The 14,549-nt window shown below is 38.0% G+C and overlaps 1 protein-coding gene across 12 annotated transcripts in view; it reads left to right on the plus strand.

The window, feature by feature from the left end:
* The window catches only part of EML5 (EMAP like 5), a 151,838-nt gene that overhangs the window by 20,648 nt on the left and 116,641 nt on the right, over positions 1-14,549 (plus strand). For all 12 annotated transcript variants that reach the window (XR_008992419.1, XR_008992420.1, XM_036882368.2 and 9 more), the window contains exon 3: positions 13,012-13,110. Coding sequence is in view for 10 of the 12 variants with exons in the window: in XM_036882368.2 (XP_036738263.2) it covers positions 13,012-13,110 (99 nt within the window). In the remaining 2 variants the exon portion in view is untranslated. The remainder of the gene's footprint in view (positions 1-13,011; positions 13,111-14,549) is intronic.

The following is a 14,549-nucleotide window of genomic DNA, read 5'->3' on the forward strand; positions in this document are numbered from 1 at the left end:
TATATGGGAAGAAATCATGACCATAACTTCGACTAGTTGACTAGTCGAAAACCTCTAATTTCACTTATTTTAAGCAATTTATAAGAGAAGTCTTGGGTGTAAGAACATAGTGATTTATCCTCCATTTACCCCATGGTCCCAAGCACATAAGCCGGTGAGAATGATGCCGGGGCGGCTTGCCTGGGCTTACCCCGCCTCATCTCTAAACATGCCGACCCTCCCCCAAAGCAGCAGGCCGAGCGGATCCACAATAAAAGGCACCACGCTGCTGCCTCTCTGTCTCTGTCTCTGTCTCTTTCTCTCTGCTGCTCTCTCTCTGTCTCTGCCTCTTTCTCTCTGCTGCTCTCTCTCTGCTCTCTGCTCTCTGTCCCGCTGCTCCCTCTCTCTCTTTCTCCACCCCCACTTCTGGGGCAGCCACTCTCTCCTTCAGATAATAAAGTCTCTTGCGTGGGTCCGTGTCTCCTGAGTCGTTCTGGGTAAGGAGGGTCGCGGCGAGATACCCTTTCATTGGGTACATGTATTTTATTATCACAGATCTTCATGAGAACGTGTTACTTCAAAATTTAAGCTCATAAAAGAACATGATAGCCAAAAGTTGCTGAGCATATACTAAGTGCCAGGCATTGTGCTAAGCCATTATCTCATTTAATCCTCACAACCCCATGAAATAGAAACTATTATTATCTTTATTTTACAGATAAAGAAACTGAGATTTAGAGAGGTTAAATAACTTGCCCCAGGTTACACAGCTAGTAAATGGAGCCAGAGCTGGAACCCAGGTCAGTCACACCCCAAAGCTCATGTTTTTAACCACAATGCTTTACTGCCTCCCAGACATTTAGGAGGTGGTCATGTCTCCAAATGAATTCATCAATCTTAAGTATCTTAAGTACAATTAAAGCTTTTACAGAACTGCTACCAACTGAAGATTAAGAGTATCTCTGAAATTATGTTAATGAGAAAATGCTTTAGTTAAAAAGTGTATTTGAAAACCTAACTATTCACTAATATTTATGAACTGTTTATGAGATACCAACTAGGAAATACTGTATAATTTTTGCATTTTCTGGTAGGTTTGAAACATAAATGATCAATTAAGATTTATCCGATGAATAAGTTTCCCTGTTAGTGGTAGTGCTGAAAGTTCTTTTCCCAGAAGCTCTCTTCTGAATGGATTGAAAATTCATGCTAATACTGGAAGTCTGCCTTATTGGTAATAATTAGAGCCTGAAAGGCTGTGTATATAAATCCACATCAAACAGGGACTAAAATTTCATAGTAAATGGGAGAGGGGGCTGAAGGAGGGGAAATTTGACTGGTACTTTATCTTGAAAATATAACCATAATTCATAAAAACACATTTTTCATTTTTAACAAAATGCAAATTATAGTTACAGCTCTGTTAATTTGTAGGATGAACTAAAAACAAAGTGTTAAATTTGTTTACCTAATTTTGTCAATGATATGCTGGTACAAAATTAAGTTAGTTTACCTTTGACTTTTGGCACATGATTATGAAGAGGGTCATTTTTACAAAAATATTAGAGGAGTTTACTTGTTTTTTCAAAGGCCTTTTAGCAATCTCTTGATATCTAAACATTTCTCAAGTGTCTATTGTATTATTCTTAAATATTCTTTGCTTCTATTGCTTTGCCACACCCTAACTTCTAATGGCTTTATGTATGATTTGAGCACTATTTATTCCATTAAGCCTTGTATCTTTTGCAAAATTTCTGATTTTACTTTGTAACATTGTAACAATTCTTATATAATAAACATTGAGAGGAGGGGCGGAAGATGGCGGCGTGAGTAGAGCAGCGGAAATCTCCTCCCAAAACAACATATATCTATGAAAATATAACAAAGACAACCCTTCCTAGAATAAAGACCAGAGGACACAGGACAATATCCAGACCACATCTGCACCTGAGAGAACCCAGCGCCTCGTGAAGGGGGTAAGATACAAGCCCCGGCCCCGCGGGAGCCGAGCGCCCCTCCCCCCAGCTCCCGGCGGGAGAAGAGCAGGCAGAGCGGGAGGGAGACGGAGCCCAGGACTGCCGAACACCCAGCCCCAGCCATCCGGGCCAGAGTGCAGGGCGCTCGATACTGGGAAAACAGGGCAGCAAGAACAGTGAGCAGGCACTGGAGGCTGGGCGACAGAGGACATAAGAAAAGCGCGCGACCATTTTTTTTTTTTTTTTTGCTTTTTTGCTGCTTTGTTTTGGCGAGCGCTTTTTGGAAGTCTTAAAGGGACAGGGACCCCAATATTAGGGAAACAGGGCAGAAAGACCGGTGAGCAGAGGCCTGAGGCTGGCACCGGAGAATAAAGAAAAACGAACGACCACCTTTTTTTTTTTTTAATTAAAAAATTTTTTTTTTTTTTAATTAAAAAAAAATTTTTTTTCTTGTTTTTTTTTGTGGTCGTTGTTTTGTTTTGGCGGGTGCTTTTTGGAAGTCTTAAAGGGGCAGGGCGGGCCACTTAATCCAGAGGTAGGGAATCCGGGATCTCTGGGCACCCTAACCCCTGGGCTGCAGGGAGCAGGGAGGCCCCTTACGGAGATAAATAGCCTCCCAGCAGCTCCTGCTCCAACGCGACTCCACCATTTTGGAGTAGCTGCCCGAGCCAGGCCACGCCCACAGCAACAGCGGAGATTAACTCCATAGCAGCCGGGCAGGAAGCAGAAACCCTGTCTGCGCGCAGCTGCGCAGCACAAGCCACTAGAGGTCGCTGTTCTCCCAGGAGAGGAGGGCCACAAACCAACAAGAAAGGAAGTCCTTCCAGCCGTCACTCGTCCCAGTTCTGCAGACTATTCCTATCACCATGAAAAGGCAAAGCTACAGGCAGACAAAGATCACAGAGACAACACCAGAGAAGGAGACAGACCTAACCAGTCTTCCTGACAAAGAATTCAAAATAAGAATCATAAACATGCTGACAGAGATGCAGAGAAATACGCAAGAAAAATGGGATGAAGTCCGGAAAGAGATCACAGATGCCAGAAAGGAGATCGCAGAAATGAAACAAACTCTGGAAGGGTTTATAAGCAGAATGGATAGAATGCAAGAGGCCATTGATGGAATTGAAATCAGAGAACAGGAACGCATGGAAGCTGACATAGAGAGAGACAAAAGGATCTCCAGGAATGAAACAATATTAAGAGAACTGTGTGACCAATCCAAAAGGAGCAATATCCGTATTATAGGGGTCCCAGAAGAAGAAGAGAGAGGCAAAGAGATGGAAAGTATCTTAGAAGAAATAATTGCTGAAAACTTCCCCACACTGGGGGAGGAAGTAATCGAACAGACCACGGAAATACACAGAACCCCCAACAGAAAAGATCCAAGAAGGGCAACACCAAGACACATAATAATTAAAATGGCAAAGATCAAGGACAAGGAAAGAGTGTTAAAGGCAGCTAGAGAGAAAAAGGTCACCTATAAAGGGAAACCCATCAGGCTAACGTCAGATTTCTCAACAGAAACCCTACAGGCCAGAAGAGAATGGCATGATATATTTAATACAATGAAACAGAAGGGCCTTGAACCAAGGATACTGTATCCAGCACGACTATCATTCAAATATGACGGTGGGATTAAACAATTCCCAGACAAACAAAAGCTGAGGGAATTTGCTTTCCACAAACCACCTCTACAGAACATCTTACAGGGACTGCTCTAGATGGGAGCACTCCTAGAAAGAGCACAGCACAAAACACCCAACATATGAAGAATCGAGGAGGAGGAACAAGAAGGGAGAGAAGAAAAGAATCTCCAGACAGTGTATATAACAGCTCAATAAGCGAGCTAAGTTAGGCAGTAAGATACTAAAGAGGCTAACCCTGAACCTTTGGTAACCACGAATTTAAAGCCTGCAATGGCAATAAGTACATATCTTTCAATAGTCACCCTAAATGTTAATGGGTTGAATGCACCAATCAAAAGACACAGAGTAACAGAATGGATAAAAAAGCAAGACCCATCTATATGCTGCTTACAAGAAACTCACCTCAAACCCAAAGACATGTACAGACTAAAAGTCAAGGGATGGAAAAACATATTTCAAGCAAACAACAGTGAGAAGAAAGCAGGGGTTGCAGTACTAATATCAGACAAAATAGACTTCAAAACAAAGAAAGTAACAAGAGATAAAGAAGGACACTACATAATGATAAAGGGCTCAGTCAAACAAGAGGATATAACCATTCTAAATATATATGCACCCAACACAGGAGCACCAGCATATGTGAAACAAATACTAACAGAACTAAAGGGGGATATAGACTGCAATGCATTCATTCTAGGAGACTTCAACACACCACTCACCCCAAAGGATAGATCCACTGGGCAGAAAATAAGTAAGGACACGGAAGCACTGAACAACACAGTAGAGCAGATGGACCTAATAGACATCTATAGAACTCTACATCCAAAAGCAGCGGGATATACATTCTTCTCAAGTGCACATGGAACATTCTCCAGAATAGACCACATACTAGGCCACAAAAAGAGCCTCAGAAAATTCCAAAAGATTGAAATCCTACCAACCAACTTTTCAGACCACAAAGGCATAAAACTAGAAATAAACTGTACAAAGAAAGCAAAGAGGCTCACAAACACATGGAGGATTAACAACATGCTCCTAAATAATCAATGGATCAATGACCAAATCAAAATGGAGATCCAGCAATATATGGAAACAAATGACAACAACAACACTAAGCCCCAACTTCTGTGGGACACAGCAAAAGCAGTCTTAAGAGGAAAGTATATAGCAATCCAAGCGTATTTAAAAAAGGAAGAGCAATCCCAAATGAATGGTCTAATGTCACAATTATCGAAATTGGAAAAAGAAGAACAGATGAGGCCTAAGATCAGCAGAAGGAGGGACATAATAAAGATCAGAGAAGAAATAAATAAAATTGAGAAGAATAAAACAATAGCAAAAATCAATGAAACCAAGAGCTGGTTCTTCGAGAAAATAAACAAAATAGATAAGCCTCTAGCCAGACTTATTAAGAAGAAAAGAGAGTCAACACAAATCAACAGTATCAGAAACGAGAAAGGAAAAATCACGACGGACCCCACGGAAATGCAAAGAATTATTGGAGAATACTATGAAAACCTATATGCTAACAAGCTGGGAAACCTAGGAGAAATGGACAACTTCCTAGAAAATTATAACCTTCCAAGATTGACCCAGGAAGAAACAGAAAATCTAAACAGACCAATTACCAGCAACGAAATTGAAGCGGTAATCCAAAAACTACCAAAGAACAAAACCCCCGGGCCAGATGGATTTACCTCGGAATTTTATCAGACATACAGGGAAGACATAATACCATTCTCCTTAAAGTTTTCCAAAAAATAGAGGAGGAGGGGATACTCCCAAACTCATTCTATGAAGCTAACATCACCCTAATACCAAAACCAGGCAAAGACCCCACCAAAAAAGAAAATTACAGACCAATATCCCTGATGAACGTAGATGCAAAAATACTCAACAAAATATTAGCAAACCGAATTCAAAAATACATCAAAAGGATCATACACCATGACCAAGTGGGATTCATCCCAGGGATGCAAGGATGGTACAACATTCGAAAGTCCATCAACATCATCCACCACATCAACAAAAAGAAAGACAAAAACCACATGATCATCTCCATAGATGCTGAAAAAGCATTTGACAAAGTTCAACATCCATTCATGTTAAAAACTCTCAGCAAAATGGGAATAGAGGGCAAGTACCTCAACATAATAAAGGCCATCTATGATAAACCCACAGCCAACATTATATTGAACAGCGAGAAGCTGAAAGCATTTCCGCTGAGATCGGGAACTAGACAGGGATGCCCACTCTCTCCACTGTTATTTAACATAGTACTGGAGGTCCTAGCCACGGCAATCAGACAAAATAAAGAAATACAAGGAATCCAGATTGGTAAAGAAGAAGTTAAACTGTCACTATTTGCAGATGACATGATACTGTACATAAAAAACCCTAAAGACTCCACCCCAAAACTACTAGAACTGATATCGGAATACAGCAAAGCTGCAGGATACAAAATCAACACACAGAAATCTGTGGCTTTCCTATATACTAACAATGAACCAACAGAAAGAGAAATCAGGAAAACAACTCCATTCACAACTGCATCAAAAAAAATAAAATAACTAGGAATAAACCTAACCAAAGAAGTGAAAGACTTATACTCTGAAAACTACAAGTCACTCTTAAGAGAAATTAAAGGGGACACTAACAGATGGAAATTCATCCCATGCTCGTGGCTAGGAAGAATTAATATCGTCAAAATGGCCATCCTGCCCAAAGCAATATACAGATTTGATGCAATCCCTATGAAACTACCAGCAACATTCTTCAATGAACTGGAACAAATAATTCAAAAATTCATATGGAAACACCAAAGACCCCGAATAGCCAAAGCAATCCTGAGAAAGAAGAATAAAGTAGGGGGGATCTCACTCCCCAACTTCAAGCTCTACTATAAAGCCATAGTAATCAAGACAATTTGGTACTGGCACAAGAGCAGAGCCCCAATGGAACAGACTAGAGAATCCAGACATTAGCCCAGACATATATGGTCAATTAATATTTGATAAAGGAGCCATGGACATACAATGGCGAAATGACAGTCTCTTCAACAGGTGGTGCTGGCAAAACTGGACAGCTACATGTAGGAGAATGAAACTGGACCATTGTCTAACCCCATATACAAAAGTAAACTCAAAATGGATCAAAGACCTGAATGTAAGCCATGAAACCATTAAACTCTTGGAAGAAAACATAGGCAAAAACCTCTTAGACATAAACATGAGTGACCTCTTCTTGAACATATCTCCCCAGGCAAGGAAAACAACAGCAAAAATGAGTAAGTGGGACTATATTAAGCTGAAAAGCTTCTGTACAGCAAAAGACACCATCAATAGAACAAGAAGGATCCCTACAGTATGGGAGAATATATTTGAAAATGACACATCCGATAAAGGCTTGACGTCCAGAATATATAAGGAGCTCTCACGCCTCAACAAACAAAAAACAAATAACCCAATTAAAAAATGGGCAGAGGAACTGAACAGACGGTTCTCCAAAAAAGAAATACAGATGGCCAACAGACACATGAAAAGATGCTCCACATCGCTAATTATCAGAGAAATGCAAATTAAAACTACAATGAGGTATCACCTCACACCAGTAAGGATGGCTGCCATCCAAAAGACAAACAACAACAAATGTTGGCGAGGCTGTGGAGAAAGGGGAACCCTCCTACACTGCTGGTGGGAATGTAAGTTAGTTCAACCATTGTGGAAAGCAGTATGGAGGTACATCAAAATGCTCAAAACAGACTTACCATTTGACCCAGGAATTCCACTCCTAGGAATTTACCCTAAGAACGCAGCAATCAAGTTTGAGAAAGACAGATGCACCCCTATGTTTATCACAGCACTATTTACAATAGCCAAGAATTGGAAGCAACCTAAATGTCCATCAATAGATGAATGGATAAAGAAGAGGTGGTACATATACACAATGGAATACTACTCAGCCATAAGAAAAGGGCAAATCCAATCATTTGCAGCAACATGGATGGAGCTGGAGGGTATTATGCTCAGTGAAACAAGCCAAGCAGAGAAAGAGAAATACCAAATGATTTCACTTATCTGTGGAATATAAGAACAAAGGAAAAACCGAAGGAACAAAACAGCAGCAGAATCACAGAACTCAAGAATGGACTAACAGGTACCAAAGGGAAAGGGACTGGGGAGGATGGGTGGGTAGGGAGGGATAAGGGGGGGAGAAGTAGGGGGGTATTAAGATTAACATGCATGGGGGGGTAGGAGAAAAGGGAGGGCTGTACAACACAGAGAAGGCAAGTAGTGATTCTACAACATTTTGCTATGCTGATGGACAGTGACTGTAAAGGGGTTTATAGGGGAGACCTGGTATAGGGGAGAGCCTAGTAAACATAATATTCGTCATGTAAGTGTAGATTAGTGATAGCAAAAAAAAAAAAAAAAAGGGCAGTTCCTGTGTGGTAACCTCCAACGAGTTCTACACAAGGGTATAAAGGGCATATAAAAGTGTAGGCAAAGGGTCTCTTTGTGTTTATACAGAGGATCAAAGCCTAATTGGGCTACCCCGAAAATGAACTAAGATATGATATGAAAAAGAACTTCCAACATCTGCACCCTCTGGAAGACTCATGCCAGAAGATGATCATCAAAAAACCCCAACAAAGATCCACGCACTGCTACAGCTGTAGATGCACTCATCCCACCAGTTCCTGGACTTGCCATGGGAATGAGGAAGGAGATATCTAAGCTGGCCTGTGCATACAGTAAAACAACAAATTTGACTGGATCTATACTGTTGGAACTCAACCAAGAATTTGGAGAAGTGCAAATTGTAGCGCTCCAAACTCTTACAACTACAGACTATTTACTGTTAAAAGAACATATGGCATGTGAACAGTCCCCAGGAATGGGTTGTTTTAATTTGTCTGATTTCTCTCAGACTGTTCAAGTTCAGTTGGACAATATCCACCATATCATAGATAAGTTTTCACAAATGCCTAAGGTGCCTTAATGGTTTTCTTGGTTTCACTGGAGATGGCTAGTAATTACAGATATGCTTTGGTTATGTAACTATACTCCTATTATGTTAATGTATGTGCGCAATTTAAGTAGTAGCTTAAAACCTATATATGCTGAAGTTACTCTACAAGAAGATTTGTCAAAGAAATAATCAATCTTCCCATGTTTTCTTCCGCCTGCTACTTCTATAGCTTTTCTTCTTCCTTCCTAATTACAACCCTTAAATAGAATTCGTGCCTCATATCAAATTTACCGAGTATCATAACTCCTCCAAGTGGTAAAGATACCTCAAGACAAATGCTGGGCATAGAAGCCACAGGGCATAAATATGCAAAGAAGTAAAAAGCTAACCTTTTCAAACAATAAGGCTTCCCTCTCACTTACCAACTTCACATTTCCCTGTATGGCCCCGGAAGATGACTGGTTAGCCAGAGACGGGTAAGATTCCTCAAGGGAGGAACAACCTAAGACAGGCACAGTCGCAGGGGGGCCATCGGGTGAGAAATTGGGGATCAACAGAGGTGAGGCTTAGAACCTCACCCCCTCTGTTCTGAGAGAAATCTTCTGCATATGTGGATGTTTTATTGCCCTTGTCTAGCTTGGATTAACACATAGTCTACAGGCACACACCTGATCATCTACATGTGCTCTCTTACAACACTAAACTATGTTTTCTACCTTTATCTTGTATCTACCTACCACTTCAGCATTTTATTAAAAATAATAATAATAAAGAGAGAAATGTGGTATCCACATATAAATCAAGTATAAAAACCAAATGAGTATTCATATTTGAACTGACTGTTTAGAGTTCATAATGCATGAGCAAAACCGAAAGTTTCTGTGATGACTGCCCTTGTACTGTTCACTATGTAACTTATTCATTATGTAAGAATTTGTTCTACATGTAAGAACTTGTTTGTTATGCCTCAGAAGATTGGAGACTGACGAAAATTAGGCTTGGGGTGGATTAATGATTGTGCATTGAGCACTGACTCCCCTATACAGAATTTTATTGTCGTTAACAACCATTTGATCAATAAATATGAGAGATGCCCTCACAAAGAAAAAAAAAAAAAAAAAAAAACAGAGTACAGGCTAGATTTGGCCTGAGAGTTACGGTTTTCAGACCCCTGCTTCTAAACCAGTGCTTTTCAAAGTATGTGTTGTGGTTTAGTCCTTGTGATTTCTTTAACCCTTCAGTTACTTAGAAGTGTATTGTTAGTTTCCAAATATTTGGAGTATTTTCTGCATAACTGTTATTCTAATTTATTCTGTTTTGTCAGAGAATATACTCTGTATTTTAATTTTTAAAAATTCATTTAAGCTTATTTTGTGTTTTACGATTTTGTGATCTTCATGAAACTTCATGTGTGCTTGGAAAGGATATGGCAAAATATATACTATTTCCTTTCTTTCTGTTTATTGTGCAATTGTTCATTTTACTTCTATATATTTTATAAACCCTGTAATAACTTGTTTTTTTTGTTTTAATGAGTTAGTTTTAAAAGAAAATTAAAAACAAGTCTTATTTTCATATTTACCATTTTCAAGCTTCATATATGTAAATTAAGTCTCTCTTTGTTGTCATCTTCCTTCTGCCTGAAGAAACTTCCATTATCATATTGTCTAGTGCAGATTTATTAAAGGTGAATTTTCCTCACCTTTTGCTTACTTGAAAAAGACTTTATTCTGACCCAAGTTTCAAAAGATATTCTTGCTAGGTTTACAATCCTTTGTTGGCATTTCCCTCACTGCTCCCAGCAGGTTATTCAATGTCATCTGACATACATAGCTTCAGATGACAAGTCTGGGATTATTTTTTAATCTTTGTTCCTCCATACCAAAATTGTCTTACTTTTTGGCTGCTTTTAAGATTTTTCTCCTTAGTACTCATTTGAGCATCTTAATTACCATGGATGATGATGTGTGTATTGAGCATCTTAGATTTGTGGGTTTATGGGTTTCATCAAATTTAGAAAAATTTGACTTTATTTCTTCAGTTTTGTTTTGTTTTTTTCTTTTCTTCCATCTTCTCCTTTTGGAACCACAGCTACCTGTATGTATGTTAGACCACTTGCTATTTTTCTCAAGGTAACTGAGGTTCTGTTAATTTTTTTTTTCCTTTTCTTTCTATGCTTTGTTTTGGATAGTTTCTGTTGACATGTCTTCAAGTTCATTTATCTTTTCTTTATTGCCCAAGTTGCTCTTAATCCTTTGGAGCATATTTTCATTTTAGATAATTTAACATTTTTATAAATTTTACATGTTCTTTTATAGCTTCCATGTCTCTTTTTATTCTTTGTATGTTTGTTTTAAAATAATTTGCATCATGAACATTTTCATTTTAACAGCTGATGTCTCCTAATTTTACTCAGCTCTGTGATTCTTGAGTCTGTTTCTATTAACTAATTTTTCTCTTGGCTGTTGGTTGCATTTTCCTTTTCACATATCCAGTAATTTTTTAAAATTTGGTGCTGGACATTGAGTATATTTTGAATACTGGATTAGTTGTATCCCTTTAAAGTATTTTGGATGTTATTCCAACAGGTAATTAAGTTCCTTGTGGATCAGTTTGATCCTAATGAAAAGTTGCTTTCAAGCTTGTTTTGGGCAGATATAGTGTAGCTTTTTCTCTAGGACTACTGATTTAACTTAACTACTAAGGTGTGACTACATCCCACCAAAATATCCCTACTGAATACCCAGTGAATTCAAAGAGATACATCCATTCTGGCTAATGAGCATTTGAGTGATCCTGATCCTTCATGATCTCTAGGAGTTATTTGGCTTTAGTTCCCCCGCAATTGTTCTTTTTTTAGAATTTGTTCTTTGTGTTGTGTCATGGATTTCACCCTATGCATGCAAACATTCATGTTCTCATAAACAAATTTTCAGGGGCTTTTTCTCTGCTCTGTAAATTCCAGCCTTCTTGGTTTCTGAACTCCAGGTTCGCGGGTCTTCTCGTATCATAAAGTCTTCTGGGTGATATTTGAATTCCACCTTTTTGTGCTGTAGTCTGGAAGCTGCCCCCCAGAGGAAGACAGAGCAATTAACAAGACTCACCTTGTTTCCTGTCTTTAGGGCTCACAGAACTTTACTTACTGTTATGAATGTCTAAAAAATTTGTATATTTTATACAGTTTTCTAGTTGTTTACATCAATGGTGCAGGTTCAGACCCTGATATTCCTTCATGGGCAGAAATACCTCTTTCATGTTTGTTAACCTCTCACACGTTCCCTCAGTGTCTGCTCCTTTCAGTCTCTTCATCTCCCTCTCATCCCCTATTTAATTCTTCCACTGAGTTTTAAATTTCATTTATTTTACTTTTCTAGAAATTGTGTTGCTTCTTCAAATCTGATTGGATACTTTTCATAGACCCCTATTTGCTCACATGAAGATATTTTGAAGCGTTATTTTATTCTTCTACTCACATTAAGCTTATTTTATATCACCTGATAATTCCAATGTCTGATGTTTTATAGGACTGATCTTGCTCATTCTCACTCATGGTCCCAATTTCCTGTGGTTATGGGGGGGGTATTTATTTTTAATTTTAGGTTTATTTTCATTGAATTGCTACCTGTAGGAGTTCTTTGAGGGATGCATTGAAGTTTCAGTACTCTGCATAGGATTTACGTTTGCGTATACCACATTGTTGAAGTTGCTTGAAGATTGCAACCCTTAGGACAACCTGAATGACATTTTTCATTTGAAGGATTCATGATTAATATGGATTTAGGCCCTACAACAGTGTGAGGGCTGCTTGTGGCTACAGATTTTCAGGGAAGTTTTTCTCCCCTTTTGTGCATTGCCGCCCCCTTCTTTAAAAAGGGATGTTTCTTATTTTCCCTCACTCAGAGGAGTTTAGTGCTTTAGTCAGAGATCTGCAATTCAAATCCCCACCTTGGGCAGGCCCTAAACTTAATATCCTATTTCTGTTCAGAATACAGAACAAAAATCCGACTTATCAAGATTTAGTTGGTACCTTGGGAGTAAAGTGGATGTAGGAGCTCCCTTACCCTGCAGAATTCCCTTAGGAAATCACTTTGTTTTTGTTCTCAGATTTCTTAATTCCTTGACAGCTCATCAGTACATTTAAAAGGATGTTTTTACATTTTTTCCAGTGTTTTTAGTTTTTGGAAGAGAGAGATTGAGGGTATTTCATTAATCTTATTGTTAGAAATGGAAGTTAGAAATGTGAAGAACACGTACATGCAAATATTAACAACATGACATCCATCCATCCACCCTTTTCTCTGTGAGGTCTGTAAAACATAAATATTGTAAGTTTTGATATTTATAATTCTCATGAGTAGAACTTGTTTGCTATTTATAATTTGATTCTTTTTTTATTTGCATTTTATTTCTTCCTGGACTTCTTGGACATAATTCAGCGCTTGGTTTCAGTTGGACTCGATTCAAAGAATGTAGTTTGTGTTTGGGATTGGAAAAGGGGGAAAATGTTATCTATGGCTCCTGGTCACACAGATAGAGTAAGTATTCTTCTTTGGGTTTTTAATGGGGACTGGGTGGGTAGAGGCCAGAGGAGAATCAGGGGATTTTATGTTTCTGTGTTTATTATTGACAAATAGTTCATATGTAATTAAAATTTTTAAGTACAGTTGTAAATACTGATAAAATTTGAGTGCATGTGTATTGTAGTACATAAAAGCATGACTCAATATGTATAGTATCAGCACAAAGATTTTAACGCAGTATTTGCTTTAGCAAAAACAATGAATTTTAAGTTATTCAAGCCTCAACTTAGAAATTGAGTGGTTCGTGCCTATTGTCTATTTAGTTTAGTATGCCACTGATTGGTTATATATATATATCAGAGTTAAGGTTAAAAATGATGTTGTATGTATGAATTTAAATTATGTATTAGTGTTAAATTTTTTAGAGACCTAACATTTTTAACTTTGGAAACTTGTTAAAAACATATTCCTTATTCAAAGTTGTTTAAAATTAATATAAAGACTATTTTGAAGTAAGCTTTTTACTTAGATATTATACTACTTTCATAAACATTTTATCATTAACTCTTTAAAGTGTCTGATTTTTGTGTGTCTAGTAAAATCATAACCTGAATCAGCACAGGAGGTATAGCCATTGATTCTATTTGGAGGGAAATCTATAAATCTGTAAAGTTGTATAGAAAATTTTGTGTGTATTTGCATTTTGAAAAATAAAGTTGGTTCTTAGCATATTCTCAAAGGGTCCTATTACACAGTCACACAATTTAGATAATTATTAAATTGTTAGGTATATTTTATTAGTGTATATTCTGAATAACTTACATCAAAACATTGCGCACATGAGTACCTTGTATTTAGTAAATAGACTGATCATTATGAAAAATGATAATGTCATTGCAATTTTTTAAAGTATTTTTGGGGTAGTATTTTTAAATTGCATCGATATACTTTTCATATAATATGTATTGTAGTGAGTTGTTAAATATTAATTTATATAATATATTCTTCATTATCACTGGTGAGAATCACTTTGTACATTTTTTAAAATAATTTTTTTATTTTGATATCATTAATGTACAATTACTTGAACAACATTATGTTTACTAGACTCCCCCCATTATCAAGTCCCCTGCACATACCCCATTACAGTCACTGTCCATCAGCATAATAAGATGCTATAGAATCATTATTTGTCTTCTCTGTGCTATACTGCCTTCCCCATGACCACCCACCTACATTGTGTGTGCTAATTGTAATGCCCCATTTTCCCCCTTATCCCTCCCTTCCCACCCACCCTCCCCAGTCCCTTTCCCCTTGGTAACTGTTAGTCCATTATTGGGTTGTGTGAGTCTGCTGCTGTTTTGTCCCTTCAGTTTTTTCTTTGTTCTTATATTCCACATATGAGTGAAATTATTTGGTACTTGTCTTTCTCCACCTGGCTTATTTCACTGAGC

This window comes from Manis pentadactyla, chromosome 11, assembly GCF_030020395.1.
Source record: "Manis pentadactyla isolate mManPen7 chromosome 11, mManPen7.hap1, whole genome shotgun sequence".
In the NCBI taxonomy this organism is placed as follows: Eukaryota; Metazoa; Chordata; class Mammalia; order Pholidota; family Manidae; genus Manis; species Manis pentadactyla.